Source organism: Giraffa tippelskirchi, chromosome 1 (assembly GCF_054371585.1).
Source record: "Giraffa tippelskirchi isolate mGirTip1 chromosome 1, T2T-mGirTip1v1.2.pri, whole genome shotgun sequence".
Taxonomy (NCBI): Eukaryota; Metazoa; Chordata; class Mammalia; order Artiodactyla; family Giraffidae; genus Giraffa; species Giraffa tippelskirchi.
Window position 1 is genome coordinate 223940910 of NC_137275.1, and position 15350 is coordinate 223956259.

General features: G+C 49.5%; 1 protein-coding gene across 31 annotated transcripts in view; it reads right to left on the reverse strand.

Annotated features, from left to right (window-relative positions):
- CDK5RAP2 (CDK5 regulatory subunit associated protein 2) overlaps positions 1–15350 on the reverse strand; it is a 180182-nt gene that overhangs the window by 159008 nt on the left and 5824 nt on the right. For all 31 annotated transcript variants that reach the window (XM_081528276.1, XM_081528247.1, XM_081528278.1 and 28 more), the window contains exons 2-3: positions 11063–11130; positions 7708–7775 (exon numbers count right to left, since the gene is read on the reverse strand). In XM_081528276.1, coding sequence (XP_081384402.1) covers positions 7708–7775; positions 11063–11130 — 136 coding nt within the window. The remainder of the gene's footprint in view (positions 1–7707; positions 7776–11062; positions 11131–15350) is intronic.

Sequence of the window (15350 nt, forward strand, 5' to 3'; positions counted from 1 at the left end):
TAGCCGTATGACTTTAGTCAAGTTCGTTATTCTGTGTGCCTCAGTTCCTTTATCTATAAAAATGGGATTATAATAATGCCTCTTTCAGAGAGCTATTACGAGGATTAAAATAAATTAATTGGGGTGTTTAGTATTGTGCCTGGCATAGCATAAGAACTTAAAACATTAATATTCTTTTCATTTGTACTTTTCATCTGCACTTGAAGTAAGTTTAAGAAATGAAAAAAAAGTGGAAACACTGAAAATAGCTTACCACACAATAGGAATAAATACCTGAAAATCCACCAAATATGACTCAGAAACTCAGTGCTCAAAAGTAAGTGAACACGAGGGCTGTACCTGCCACATTTCAGCCCTGGCAACCCAAGTGTGACCATGGAGTTGGAGCCTCTGAAACAGGAAGCATCCCAACTTGGTCCCAGCTCAGCAGCAGGATACCTTCTGAAGGAGCTTCTACTTGGTCATTATGACTTCCTCCCTCTCCCCGTCAAAGGCCTTCCACGCCTAGGGCACCATCAGAAAGGGAAGAAAAACAAAAGCCAACAGCATAAAAAAGAATCAGGGCAACTCCAACCAACGGAGCTCCCAGCCAGGAGCTGAGCTTCTGGCGGTCTGGCCATCAGTGGCTGGCGAGGGCCTGGGACTCCAAAGCGGAAGCTCGCCCAGCAGAGCACCTCTGGACTGCGGGCAGCAAGGACTGAGAAGCAAGGGCCCTGGGGTCAGTGGAGTCGGAAGGGGACTGAACGCCCAGTGCTGTCACCTGCGAGCCACGTAACCTTGGGGAAACTACTGCACGTCTTTGAGTCACTGTTTGCTCATCAAGAAAAAGAGGATCAAAGTCAATTACGTCACGGAGGTGTGTGACAAGTACATGAGCTACCATACCTGGCAGAGCCTGGCACTGAGCAAGCAGAAAACACAGGATCACTTTCAAAATGAATCCACCTCTCACTCAAGCCCTCAATATGCAGATCTTCGAGCTACCATTAATTTTTTTTATCCTCTTTGAAAGTCCAAAAGCTGTTAGACCATTCACCCAGACATCACAAAAACCATGAAATTTTGCTGCCCAGCGTTCATTTCTGGTAAATAACACCACATGTAAGACAATTCTGCCAGCAGCAGCTAAGTGGGGTTAGTAAAATGAAGAAGACACTGTGGAATTAGTTTCTGATTCCAATACTCTCCCAGCGTCCTCAAAACATCCAGAAAACTGTTACTAGGCAAACATCTATTTATCAACAAACAATACTGGAGTCATAGCAGAATTTTTAAAGTGAACCCAAACAACACTTGGAATGCAACTATCTTATGAAATCTACTCTCTCTATATTCTTTTCAGCCTTTGCTCATGAATACACATTTTTTGTAAAATTGTAACATAAGTGAATTTGTATAATCCATTGCTTCCCCTAACATGTCTTAAATATTTTCATGTTGCTACAGAATTCCATAATTATCACTTAAAATGACTGCACTGAATTCCACTGAATTGACTCACAGTCAAGTGCTCAACCCCTCCCCGCCCGCGCACGCATGGACTCGGCGCGCTCTAGAAGCACGCCTGCGGGCCTCCCGGCCAGAAAGACCCGCTGCGCACCGTGCCCTCTTTCTGTTTCTCGAGCACACTAAACTCCTGAGCCAATCTCTGAGTCTCTCCAACCTCAGCTTCCTCACCTGGGAAACACCTTCATCACAAGCTTGTTGCAACAAGCCAAAGAGATAACAAATGTAAAATATAACTCCCTGGTTCCCGATTTTTCACAATCATACACAATGTGACAACACCTGCATGCTCGCAGCTTTTCCCTTCTGCTGGGTTCTTTCCTCAGGATGAATTTCCCCAAGATGGATTATCGGGCTCAAGAGTAATATTATTTTTATGACCATCAAAATATCTTTCCAAATGGCCTTCAAAAAGATTGTAAAAATTTACACTGCCCAGCCCGCCATCTGGCCGGGACACTCAGAGGTCTGAGAACTCGGAGCGTTTGATCCAGCATGCAGGAGACCAGCCTATTACACAGATGAGCCTCTGCACTGAACACTTACCAGACTTGATTCCCAAGACCTCTGGCCATGACAGGCCCCATCTCCTGCAGAGCCGGGACCACAGAGGGCCGGTGACAGCCGCTCTGCCAGCCCCAGTGTCCTCCACCACTTCCGCCAACCTGCGCCCCACATGCCTCTTGCTCTCCTGCCTGGTTCTAAAGGCGCCCCGTTCTCCTCCTCAGCCCCCCCTTGCCCTCATCACTGCCTGCTCTGCTGAGACTCCGGGGGGAGCCCGCGTGCCCCTCCCTCTGCTACACTGCTCCGGCCACCTGCTTCACAAGGACACAGCAGCCACCCCCATCGGCCTAAGACCTGGGTGCCAGGCACTGTCCTGGCACGTGTTACTTAACCCTCACCACAACCCTAGGCGTTAAATATACTTTTCCCATGTCACAGGTGAGGCAACCAAAATTTACAGCTTACAAGGTAACGCACTTACTTTTATCAGTAAGACTTTATTGACTGCCATCTTGTTCAGCTGGGTGTTGAGCACGAGGGACACAGCAGAGGAGACAAAGTTGAGCAATCACACCAGTAAAACACATCACTGCCAACGGTCATAAGACTCACGGTGGAAGACTGCATGCCGAGCCAACTCGGGAAGGGAGTCACGGACGGCCTCTCTATAAAGCCACGTAAAGACCGAGCCATGCAGGTCAAGGATCCTGACGCTCTGGAGGAAGAGAAAGGATAGTCCCAGCAGAGGGAGGCGCACGCGGAAGGCCCGACCATGGGGCTGACGAAGATCAGCCCCGATGCTGGAGAGCAGTGTGTGACGGGAGACGGCGGGAGACGGTGACGGCGGCAGGGTCACACGGGCCACGGCAAGCAGTTAGGGATTTTGTTCCAAGGTCAAAGGATCATAGCAGGGTCAGCGGAAACAGAGAGGTGACGAGGAGAGCCCGGGGGAGCTGGCTGCAGCAGAGTCCTCAGGACAGGGCGGCCAGCAGCAGGCATGAGCACCCGCCGTGCACCAGGCATCCAGCAGGCGCTTTCCACACCAGAACTCAGGGAACCCGCACCACCAGCTCTGAGGAAAGACCGTATCAGGCCCGCTTTACAGACGAGATTCTAGAAGCAACCTGAACAAGCAGGGTCACAGGTCTGCTAGTGTGACAGGGCCACACCTAACACCCAATTCTGGTCCTTTCCAGGTACGTGTCATATCCACGTACCCTGCTACTTCAGAAGCTTCAGGGCCATTCAAACCGGGTGGGGGTTGAGGGGCAGGGGAAGTATTCTCCGGTAGTAAGTAACCCAGCACAGAGAGGCTACAGGGCAAACTTGAAGATGCAAACTCCTGGCCATAGCACGGATAAAACATTAAAGTTGACCAACTGCCTCGCTGAGACCAAGACTTTTCAACAAAATGGAATAAGCGCCTTGATACCAACACCAGAGCATCAGGGCAGTTGGGCTGCAGATGAGAGCAGCAGAACCTGTCCTAAGGGGGAAAAAAATCACAGAACTGTACAAAGACACAGGGCCAGGACACTTATCACCGCTTTATTTATCACAGTGAGGAATTAGAAACAGTCTGAACGTCACACGGGAAGAGGTTACGGAAATCATGGTTCAACCCATCCCTTTTAGTACAAGTCTTTATGAACGTAAGGCGGTCATTAAATAATACTATCCACCTGTGTCAACAGAGACAGAAAGCTACACGTCACAGTAAAAGCCAGGAGTAAACTCTCGTATCTGTGGATAAAGAGCAGCCACCCGACTGCACACACGGAGCCAGATTCCGGGTCTCCGCTTTTTGAGAGAGATGAAGGGAGAGACGGAGATTGCAGTCTCCGGAACCGGTCACCCCAGAGAAGCACGGTCCCTCACAGAACGCTGCTCAGCCGGCCTCCTCGGTCCAGGGTGCCCCCGTGACATCGTCATCCAAGAAGGACCAACAAGACAGGCTCCCACGGAAGACCACGCTGACCTGCCAGCCTCCTACTGTAAGGCCTGCCGTTCAGACGACAACACCGCAGCTGAGGAAGGGATCAGACAACAGATCCGCAGCTGACAGACTCACAAGAAGGTGTGTGGTTTTCACATGTCAGAGGGGACTCACACAGGACGCCGAGTGCAGCAGAAAGACAGAGGCCAGGGTTCAAAGACCAAGTAAGCCCCTGCCCCTCTCTGGCTCGAGGCGCCTGTGTCAGATGCAGGGCCTGGATGAACCGATCCCAGGAGCTCTTTCAGCACTGCAGTTCTGACTTTGTTCTCCACACCTCCAGACCCCACCCCTCACTGCAGCCTGCTTACTGATCACAGCACCACCGGCCTCAGAGCACCCAGCCTGGCTGATCTGGGAAGTGATTCCAGTCACTTCCCTCCCCAGATTAAAACTTACCACTGACGCCCCTTCATCTTCAGGACAAAACTCAAACAAAGCAGTGTAACATACAAGAGCCTGCAGACTCTGACCCCCGCCTGCTGCAACAGCCCGCTTCTCTCAAGCGCCCCCCATGCCTCCTCCCAACCAAAGGGCACTTGAGTCCCAGCCTCGTCACGCCCTGTCAGGCTCTCTCTGCGCCTTTGGCACGTGGGCATCCCTGTGCCTAGGGTCACCTCCCCGTCTTGCCACCTTGGCTAATCCCTACTAGTCTTGATGACCCAACTCAAGAACATCTGCTCCAGGGAGGCTGCCCAGAGTCCCCTGGGCCAGGATCAGGCCCCTGCTCTATGCCCCACAGCGCCCTGGACTTAACCTCTATCACTGCATGATTTTCCTATCCATCTCCCTAAACAGACTGTGAGTCTCCTGATGGGCACTTAATCTACTGCAAATTCCCTAGCCCCTGGCACAGCCTGGCACAGGACATGGATTTGAAAATATTCACTGATGAATGGCTAAACTCTAAGCAAAACCAAGAAGCCTGTATTTTGCTAGACCCTTGTTAACAGACTCTGATGTTCAGATATCTGTAATCCAAGACTAGAATAAAAGAAATCATGAGTTTCCCATTTAAGTCCAAAGTATTGTAGCCCTCTCTTTAATATGTATGTGAACTTTAAAATCAGCATTAGCCAAGTGCATTTCCTATAAGCATCCCACCACAGAGATCCTGCATTTGGTAGCTCAGTCCAGACGAAAATTTTCAGTGATTTATAAAGACCTGAAAGGGAGACAATGAGAACCATGTTGTCATTTCAATTTCAACTGCAGAATTCGTTCTTCAAAGTGCTACAATAAAAAATATTAATGTCATAAAAAAAAAAAAACCCTAACAGCAGCCAAAGGACCACAGTCATAAAGACAAAACATAAATCCTAAAACATACTGGCACAGAGGCACTCCCTGGCCTTTAAGAAAATCAGTATTTGGGTCATCAAGAACACAACTGAGAAAGGGAAATGCGAATCAAGAGACAGAGTAGAAAAAAAATAACAACAAATATAACCATAACCATAAGGAGAAATGCGTAACACACAGGATGAACTCTGTGCTGGGCATGGGTGCTTCACGTACGTTCCTTCATGAATCTGCACGATAGCCCTGTGAAGTAGAAACTAACAATATGCCCATTTTAAAGACAAAGAAAGTACAGACAGGTTAAGTGACTGGCCCAGGGTCACCCGGCAGAAGAGGATGAGCACGCAGTCTGGCCTCAGAGGCCGTGGCCCTTGGCACAAACTGCGCTTAAGAACGGCCTTGCCATCTCGCATCTCTCGGCCTCCGTTTCTCCTCTCTCATATAATAAGGGGCTTCCCTGGTGGCTCAGACAGTAAAGCGTCTGTCCACAATGCGGGAGACCCGGGTTCGATCCCTGGATCAGGAAGATCCTCTGGAGAAGGAAATGGCAACCCACGCCGGTACTCTTGCCTGGAAAATTCCATGGATGGAGAAGCCTGGTGGGCTACAGTCCATAAAAGGGAGCTGGATTCAATTCTCAGATCTCTCCCAGTTCAAAAGGCAATGACAACATGTGAAGCTAAAGTTCTAAGATTGTTAGATTTTTCCATCTAGAAACAAAAATCAAAACTGTCCCTTTCAAAAATTAAATAACTCTGTATCTCACAGAGCTGCTTCGATATTAAAGTAATATATATGAAGAGCTTAACACTTACAGTTCCCAGCTCAGAGCAAGAGCTCAATAAACAGTAGCTATTATTACTCTTATGATAAAACACAAACAACCATTTAATAGTGGAGCACATTTTAATTATACACGATGTGGAATAATCAAATCTCATTTGTTTGAGGCCCCAGACCCCACAGCATATATCAGGTTGTACAGCTGAAATTATAACAACTCAACGCTCCAAAATTACTTGTTTCCATTAGAGATCTGACAAGTCATTTCTTCAATTGGTCACTGGTGGTTTGCAGATAACTATTAGCAGTAATGAGTGTTCTAAATTAAATCCAGAGACAGTCGCGTTGTGTTCGGGAAAGACAACTGGGGAGAGAGAAACATGACTGTGGAACGTCCTTCCCTCTGTGTCCTGCATCTTCTCCCTGATAAATATCTCCCTTGTCTGGCATAGTATGGATTTCATTTGGTTACAAATGAAGAAGGGTCTAATTCTTCCCATGATGAATGAGCACGCTGAGCAGGTAACTTGTTAAGGAGAATTGGAATTGGGAAAATAACCTTATTTCCCTGTTACTTGACAACAGACCCCATCCACTAACAAATGAAATGCATGATGCTGGCAGACAGAAAGCACTGAAGTCAAATCCGTCACCAAGCAATCCATTCTTAGACAATCACCACGCCAACCTGGGAACACATCGCTCACGTTTCATTCAACAAAGACGCAGCCTGCAAGATGCAAAGAGGCCGCCCCACACAGCAGAGAGAATAACAGCTTTAGAGTCTTTAAAAACCTGAGCTCAGATTCCAGCTCTGTCACTCACAGACTGTGTGACCGTGAGTGAGTCTCTCCCAGTCTTAAGACTCCCTACCTGTAAAATGGGGCTAATACAGAACACCTCAGTCACAGCAAGGATTCAATGGCCCACAAACAACATGCCTCCCTCACAGGGAAGCTCTTGACACAAGTTGTTGCTGTGCTGTGTTTAGTTGTTCAGTCATGCCCAACTCTTGGCGACCCCGTGGACTGTAGCCCGCCAGGCTCCTCTGTCCATAGGGATTCTCCAGGTAAGAATACTGGAGTGGGTTGTCATGTCCTCCTCCAGGGGATCTTCCCAACCCAAGGATCAAACCCATGTCTCCCGCATTGCAGGCAGATTCTTTACCATCCGAGCCACCACGAAGCCCAAGAATACTGGAGTGGGTAGACTATCCCTTCTCCAGAGGATCCTCCCAACCCAGGAATCAATCGAACTGGGGTCTCCTGCACTGCAGGTGGATTCTTTACCAGCTGAGCTACCAGGGAAGCCCTTGACACATCTTAGTGCCTCTCAACTGTGCCCCAAGGTGACATCTTCACCTTCAGGACGCCAGAAATACACCAAACTCCTCGAGGCTGGAAATCGCTGATGCTGTCAGAACCCGTAACTGGCCCGCATGCACCAGCCGTGAGGAACGTCACAGTGCTCCAGAGAGAGCCCACGAGCCCCGGCACTCCTCCAAACTCTGGCCTCATCCTGCTAGGACGCTTCTCAAGAACCCAGGCTCCCTGTGGGTCTGCAAGACAGCGGCCGCAGATATGCGCTGTGAGGGATGCTAATTCAGTATCTCTACTTACATTTTCAAAGTCCTTCATATTCCGTGCTCTGGTGGGAGACACCTTTTGTTCCGACACGTTCGGGAGCACTATAAAAAAGCAAAACAGACACAGAAAAACGTCACAATATGCAAACTGCCCCACACCCCTACTAGGGAAAAAAAAAAAACTGCAGCTTCCACATTATATTCTGTCTTGTGATTTGAGTCTACAGAAAGCTTTAAGTCATTATATTTCAAACATTTAAAAATTACTTGAACTGGCCCCAATGTAACCATGTAAATGTCAGAAGAATGTGAAGGTGTGAGTTGTTCAGTCATGTCTGACTCTTTGCAACCCCATGGACTGTAGCCTGCCAGGCTCCTCTGTCCACGGGATTCTCCAGGCAAGAATACTGGAGTGAGTTGCCATTCCCTTCTCCAGGGGATCTTCCCGACCCAAGAATCGAACCCGGATCTCCTACATTGCAGGCAGATTCTTTACTGTCTAGCCACCAGGGAATCCCCCTGTAAGTGTCAGAAGACGGACCCAAAGAATGCATGCAGCAAGCAAAGCAGAACTGCCATGATACCTATTCCTACTGCTTGTCCTTAATCTGTTTTGTTGGGTGGGATGTCATCTTCATACGTCAGCAACTAAAACAAAGCCTGTGTGACTTGACAGCAGGGGTTGGCACATTTTTCCTTAAAATGCCAGACAATAAATATTTCAGGCTGTTGACCAGACGGCACAAAGCCTCCAGTCAGTCACAACCACTCAACACGAAACAGCCGCGGACGCTTCAAAACCCAAGAAGCTGTGTTCCCATAGAAGTTTACTTTCAAAAGCAGGCCGCAGGCCAGAAACTGCCGATCCCTGCTTCAGGGCGATTCCAGACTTAGGCAAAACCCAAATCTTTCCACAGCTTCTTTAATTCGACAAACATTTATTAGACCACTCCTCTGTGCCAAGCACCAGGTGAGGTGTTGGGGAAGCAACAGTGAAAGAGTAGCAATGGTGATCGTGCGCCCAACAGGCAAGACGGAGCTGTGTGAGCGGATGGCTCCACGTGGCACAAGCGCTGGGCACTCTTCAGGCGCTAAGATGTGTGTTGAGTGAATGAATGAACTCATTCCTCCCCCAGTGGGTGCTGAGGGCCTGCTCTCTGCTCAGTGCCATTCTAGAAACAAAACAAGTAGAGGGAGCCAACAGTCCAGAAAGAAGGGACAGACAATAAACAATAGGCAATTACAGAGTGTAGTCAAAAGGTGATAAATGCTATGGGGAACAATACAGTGGGTACGGACAGGAAATGCCAATAGCAAGGGAGGGGTGAGGAGTGCAGTTTCAAATAAGGTGGTTAAGTATTTCCCTGACAGTCCAGTGGTTAAGATTCCATGCTCCCAGTGCAAGGGGCAAGATGCAGGGGGCACGGGTTCAATTCCTGGTCAGGGAACTAAGATTCTGCATGCTGCACACCATGGCAAACCATGGCAAAAAAAATGAAAACAAGCAAACAACTAAGGTGGTTAAATTGAGGAAGAGCTCACTAGGAAGGTGACCTCTGGGCAGACTCGGAGAGGGCAGAGGCCTGGGGTGGCAGGCGCCTAGGGGATCTGAGGACCAGCCAAGAGGCCAATGGATGGGAGAGCAATAAAGGGGGAACAGCAGAAGAGGGGGCAGCAGGGTGCTGGGAGACAGGCTGAGCAGGGCCTCTCAGGACACGAGGATTCTGAGCTCAGGGGTAGCGTGGGGGACTTCAGTTTCCACAGGCTCTCTCCGGCTGTCTTGCTGAGAACAGATCTTTATGAAAGGCGCTGAGAGAGGAACAAGGAGACCAGGCAGGAGAAGGCTGGGAGAATCCAGGCCAGAGGTCACGGTGTTTAGGCCAAGGAAGGAGGGTGAGGAGTGGTCCGATTCGGGATACTTGTTAAGTGGCCAACACGAAGAAATGCAATGAAATGCAGCGAAAACGCAAGGTTCAGAGAGGAGAGCGCACGGAAGGCAGTCTGGGGAGAGCCGGGGAGCGAGGCCAGAGCTGAGTCTTCAGGAGGCGGCAGGCGGAGGGGGGCGAGGGCATGGCGCTCAGCGTTCAGCAGAGAAGAGGCTCGGGAGCCGGCAGGGGCGCCTGGCAGGCCCTGTGCTCCAGGCCGAGGGCACACAGCCGCCTGCCTGCTGCTCACCCGCGCCGTGTCCCCCCCAGACCCCCTCTCTCCAGGTCTCCAGGCCAGCTCATCTGCTGGGGACAGTCCGGCCACCCCGCTCCTTCTGAGGGTGAGCCTCTTTCTCAGCCCCTCTCCCAGATTGTCACCCCCGCTGGCTCCGCTGACTGTGCGGCCTACTGCGACCATCCTTTAACGGTCTGCCTTCCAGGCATGATCGGAGCCATGTTCCAGGCTGAACCCCAGTGCTGAGCCCAGAGCCTGGCAGGAAGCAGGTGTACACTATGGGCTGAATTAAGGAGCAGGCCGCTCGATTCTCTGGTCCCAGCGGCCTGTGGGCAGAAGGCAGAGAAACCAGAACTGCTGGATGGTATGCTTCAAGTAAAAGCTGCCAGGTTCTAAAGGAGAACCTGACGGTGGTCTCCAAATTCTCACTGTGTGAAACTTACGTTGTCTGCTCTAAAAACTTCTTTTTGCACATAATCTCATCACTCTGGAGACGGGGGGAAAAAACCACCAGTCAAAATATCTCTAAGATATTTCAACAAGGCAAATTATTAGCACTTCCCACAGATACTGATGAGAGCATCCACTCTCTTTCAGAAACAAAAATTATGAGGAAGGCTTAGCAAAACCCAAACTGCAGAACAGAAAGTTTCCTCATTATCCAGCTTCAACTCAGCAGACTGCTTATTTGCTCAGCGCCGTCTCCTGTTGTCTACCCAACTATGCGTCTCCGAAGGGCAGGCCCGTGTAGGAATGCCGGGCCCCAGGCAGCGTACGGAATCCAGCAGCCTGCCAGGAAGGCCTTGGCATGCTCGGGTTTGGACAGCAGCCCTCCAGGGCCTCCAGCCATTTGGGAGTAGGCACCAGCAGAGCCTCTGAACCTGATCCAGTCACTGAGTCAACGCCCAACCTCCCCTGGTCGTTCAGGTCAGCAAACACTGGCTGAACCCCCTGTGCAAGCGTGGTGGTGAGAAATGAAAACTCATGAAGTGTGGCCCCAAGGACACCCGCTCCTCTAGCCGCGTGCTTATGAAAGGCGGTGAGGGGCAGGCCAATATACGAGACACTAAATACCGCGCCCTTCCCGGAAGCACCAAGCCACGCCAGGGGAGCTCTAGGCCTTGGAGCCATCGAAGCTCAGGCCCAGACTCAAGGGCTCAAGGCCTCACGGCCCTCATGGCCCTCATGGCCAAGCACCCACTTCCCTCGTTCTTCCTCTGGGTACTTACCACCATTTCCCAAACCAGCAACAGGGCTGATGCCATCCGGGTCATCTGGCACACGGAGAGCAAGGCCACTAGGAGAGAGCAAGGGCGACAAAAGAGGAATCACTCTTTGAACAGCAGAGACTGCCCCTGGCAGTCAGCGGGACCACCCCGAGGGCAAGCAGCGCAGAAGGGAGGAACTCAGGCTTTGGGGCTGAGCTGTGGCTCTAACACACTAGCTGAGTAAGGGTGTCTGGTCACTGATTCATTCACACAGCAAGTGTTCTGTGTGCCGTCGAGGGGCCAGGTGCAGAGGCATCGTGCCAATATAAGCTGCTGATGCTCTTGAGTTACACTTTCTTATTAATTCATTACACAGGGACACCACCCTTCTACCTGCAAAGATTAAATAAGTTGGTGGATATAAACACTTAGCACACAGTAAGTGATCAGCAGGTGGCATCGACTGCTGTTTTTGTCAATGCCATTATTATCATTATCAACATGCCTATCACAACTAAAAATTAAGCTTAAAGTATCAGGTACTAATTCGGATGCTTTAAGAATATCAGACAAAAATGCAAAATTCACTGATTCCAGAAGTTTTACTGGCTAAATTATAAAAGCAGGTTCAGTGAGAATCTGGAGACACTGACAGAAAACTAAACCACAATAGGTGTGGTTCAACACAAAACGCAGTTCCCTGAATCCTATTCTAAACTAACTCGGCCACTTACCTCTCCCGGCCCCACGTCCTCCATCTGTAAAAGGACAGCAGGTACTTCACGGAGTGACTGGTGATCAAACAAGACACCTAGTGTCTAGCAAGTGCCCAGCATACTGTGAGCATTCCACAGACGGGGGCAAAGGTACCTGTCACCATGGAACATACAGTGCTGTATAGCTTGTAAATGACCTACCTTCAGGAGAACTGGCCAATTCCCTGAGGGTCTATGCATCTTACAAAGGCCCAGATAATTTCAGTGGCCTAGACAGTCTCATGGCAGTTAGTCAGAGAACCAAGTCCAGAATCCAAGTCTTTTATGGCTAAAACCCAACAATGCCTCCCTGTCCCAAGCTGTGAACTAGGAGCTGATGGAAGTTCAGCTTGACTTCTTGGCAATTTGCTCTTTCCAGGCCTCTAAATATAGATCCATCCTGTTCCTAGGACAATTTTGTCTGATCATCAAACTCTGGAGTTGGAATGAAACTTCAACATCAGAACCAAGCAAAAAAATTAGATATCATAAAATTCCAGCATCAGGAAAATGATTACATAAAATGTGTCTGCTATGAGGATAACTGGAGGGAAATAAAAAGCAAACTTAAGTAAGATATGCCTTCAATTATTGGGAGACAAAAAAAATACACGTACACTGAAGTCACCTCAAATCCTTCCTGCAAACGAGGGGGCTGTAAGTATACATAACAAGTGAAATATTAAAAAGCATAATTTGTAGGAAAAGGAGAGATAATCAATATTTTCTTCCTTTTTAATTTTTTATAATTCTCAACTCCCTCCAATAAGTATCGCTAGGACAAACTCCATTTTATAGACAAATTGTAAAAATCAGCCATCACTCTCTGCAGTTGGTGGCCCAGTGGCCCCAAAACTACCCACACAGCTCACTGGGAAGCTCAGCCGACTCTGGTCTCTACAGCCCCAGGTCCGGGCTTCTCTCCATCACAGCCATTAATTCACCACCATTGGAGGAAACGGCCCATCAACGACTCAAGCCAAGATCAATCACACTGAAAACCACGTGGCAGGCAAAGCCAAAGTCTTTGGTCTTAGACAAGTTTCCAACGGGCAAGGTATGAAACATCACATCTGACACTGCGACTCTTAGAAGAAACCGCTATTTCACGCAGAAATTCCGGCCTGGCTTCCGTCAAACTTCCCTGTGGGCTTTACCTGGCCCCCCTTTGAAATGTCACGACCCTCCAGCATCAGCGCCCTCAGTCGGTTCGGTTCCAGCCACACCCCCAGCTTCAAGCCTTCAGTTTTAGGTATCCATCCCGATCCCTCACTCTGGGCCTAAGGTTGGGGCTTTCTGGGTCCCCACCCGAAATCAAAACTAGGCAAAGGAAGAGAGGTTAGATGGGACTTTATCATAGTGTGGATGGAGGAGACTAAATTCCGGGAAGGGAAGGAACTTATTTGCTCCAAATCACAAGGGGTTGGATAGCAAAGTTGAGGCCAAATCCAGGTGTCTCAGGGCCCGTTCCACGCACTCACCTGTGTCGGGGCCGCCCCAAGCTCCTCTTCAGTGGGGCACACGGTCAGGGCCAGCTTCCTCACATGCAGAAAGCAGCGTGACCACCACTGCCACCCTACAGGGGCGCCTGCGCCGACAGACCCCACACTCAGGGACAGGCGGCCTGGCGCCTCTCCTCACCACAGCCCTTCTGGGCTCGGGGGTCCTTTTCCAATGCTGCCATTTTTTCAAATGAGGAAAAGGGAGGCCTGGCAGAGTGAACAAGCTGAAAGACCCAGGCTGGCCTGGGTGCAAAGCCGGTGCTCTTCACCTCTGTACCACCCCGGGCCCCAGGGAGCCTTACTCAAGGGCGGCGGTGAGGTCCCCGTGCCCCGAGGCAGGGCCTTCCAGCCACGCGGGCAGATGAACGAACACCCATCTGCGCCTCCCCACCTCATCCCCCTCGCCCACCCGCTGCCAAAGGGGCACTCCCCTGGGTCCGGACATGGCAGCCAACAGCTGGCCGTCCACGCCAGGGCCCCGAAGGACAGGGCATTTCACCGACAAAGCGCTGTGAGCGCCGCGGATGAGCCTGGGCGTCCCACTCAGAAAGCACGCACCAAGTACGCTCCTGTCTGTCTGCCAACAACTTGTTCTCCACTCGATGGCATTTGTTCTTAATGAGAGGACACTACATATAAACACAAAAGAGCAGGATGAGCTTCAAGCTCTCGACTACTACTCACTCCCGTCTCGGTCTCCTGGAAGGAGGACCCACTCTTGTCAGTAAGACATTCCCGACCTTTCTCTAGGTATGTACGTGTACATACTACGCTGCAGCGTCTTCTCTTCACTGAATGTGTCCTAAAGGTGTTTCCATGACAGTACAAATCAATCCGCATCAGCGTTTTTAACTCCTGCGAAGCATTCTGCAGCAGTGGGGTTCAGACTTCACTGACCCCAACCAACAGAAGGAAGTACATTATCCTTTATTCTTCAAGTGCCTTCTGTTCTGTACCATTCTTCCTTTTTGTTTAATTCTGGTTCCAATCTACTAAATTGAATTTACGAGTTGACAATGGGTCACAGTCTGAAAGAGACCTGTGAAAAGGGTGTGTATTTACCAGGTACCGTGTAGGAAATTCAACTCGTTTCCAAGTTGTTCCTTTCACAAACAATGCTGTATCTCCTTATACAGGTCTCATTGTACACAAGCATGAGGATTTTTCAAGATAGATAACAAGAAGTGGAATTGCTGCGTCCAAATACATTTACATTTTTTCAATGGGCGAAGGATTTGAAAATATACACGTGGCTAATAAGCACATGAAAACATGTCCAGCATGGTCAGCTGTTAGGGAAACGCAAGTCAGCACCACAATGAGACACCACGCCACACTCCACAGGACGGCTACAATACAAGACAGTAATAAGTGCCGGCAAGGCGGTGGAGAAATAGGGATCCCCACACAGTGTAGGATGCTGCAAGTGTAAGATGCTGCAGCCACTTTGGGAAAGAGTTGAGCAGTCCCTCAAAATGTTAAATATACAGAGTTACCACGTGACTCAGCAACCTCCTCCCAGAGAAATGAAAATTTATGTCCACACAAAAACTTGTACACAAATAAATGTTTATAGCAAAAGAGCCAGAAAAGGAGAAACAACCTAGATATCATCAACCAATGAATGAATAAACAAAAAATGGTACATGTTTATAACAGAACACTCAGTCATAGAAAGGAATGAAGTACTAATACAGGCTACAACACGGATGAATCTCACAAAAGTCCACATATTGTAATATCTCATTTTTATGAAATGTCCAGAATAGGCAAACCTATAGACAAAAAGTAGATTGTGGTTGCCTAGGGTGCAGGAAGGGGGCAGGGGCGGAAACGGGGAGTGTGTCGTAGACGAAACGTGTCCCCTGGAATTCGTATGATAGAACCCAGCACCCACCTGCGGGATGGTATTAGCAGATGTGCTTGGGGAGGTGATTAAGACCAGATGAGCTGGAGACGGTGGAGCCCTCAGGAATGGGACTGGTGCCTTTAAGCGTTTCCAGAGCTCCTACTTCCTCTCTCTGCTCTCCACCACGTGAGGATACAGTGATA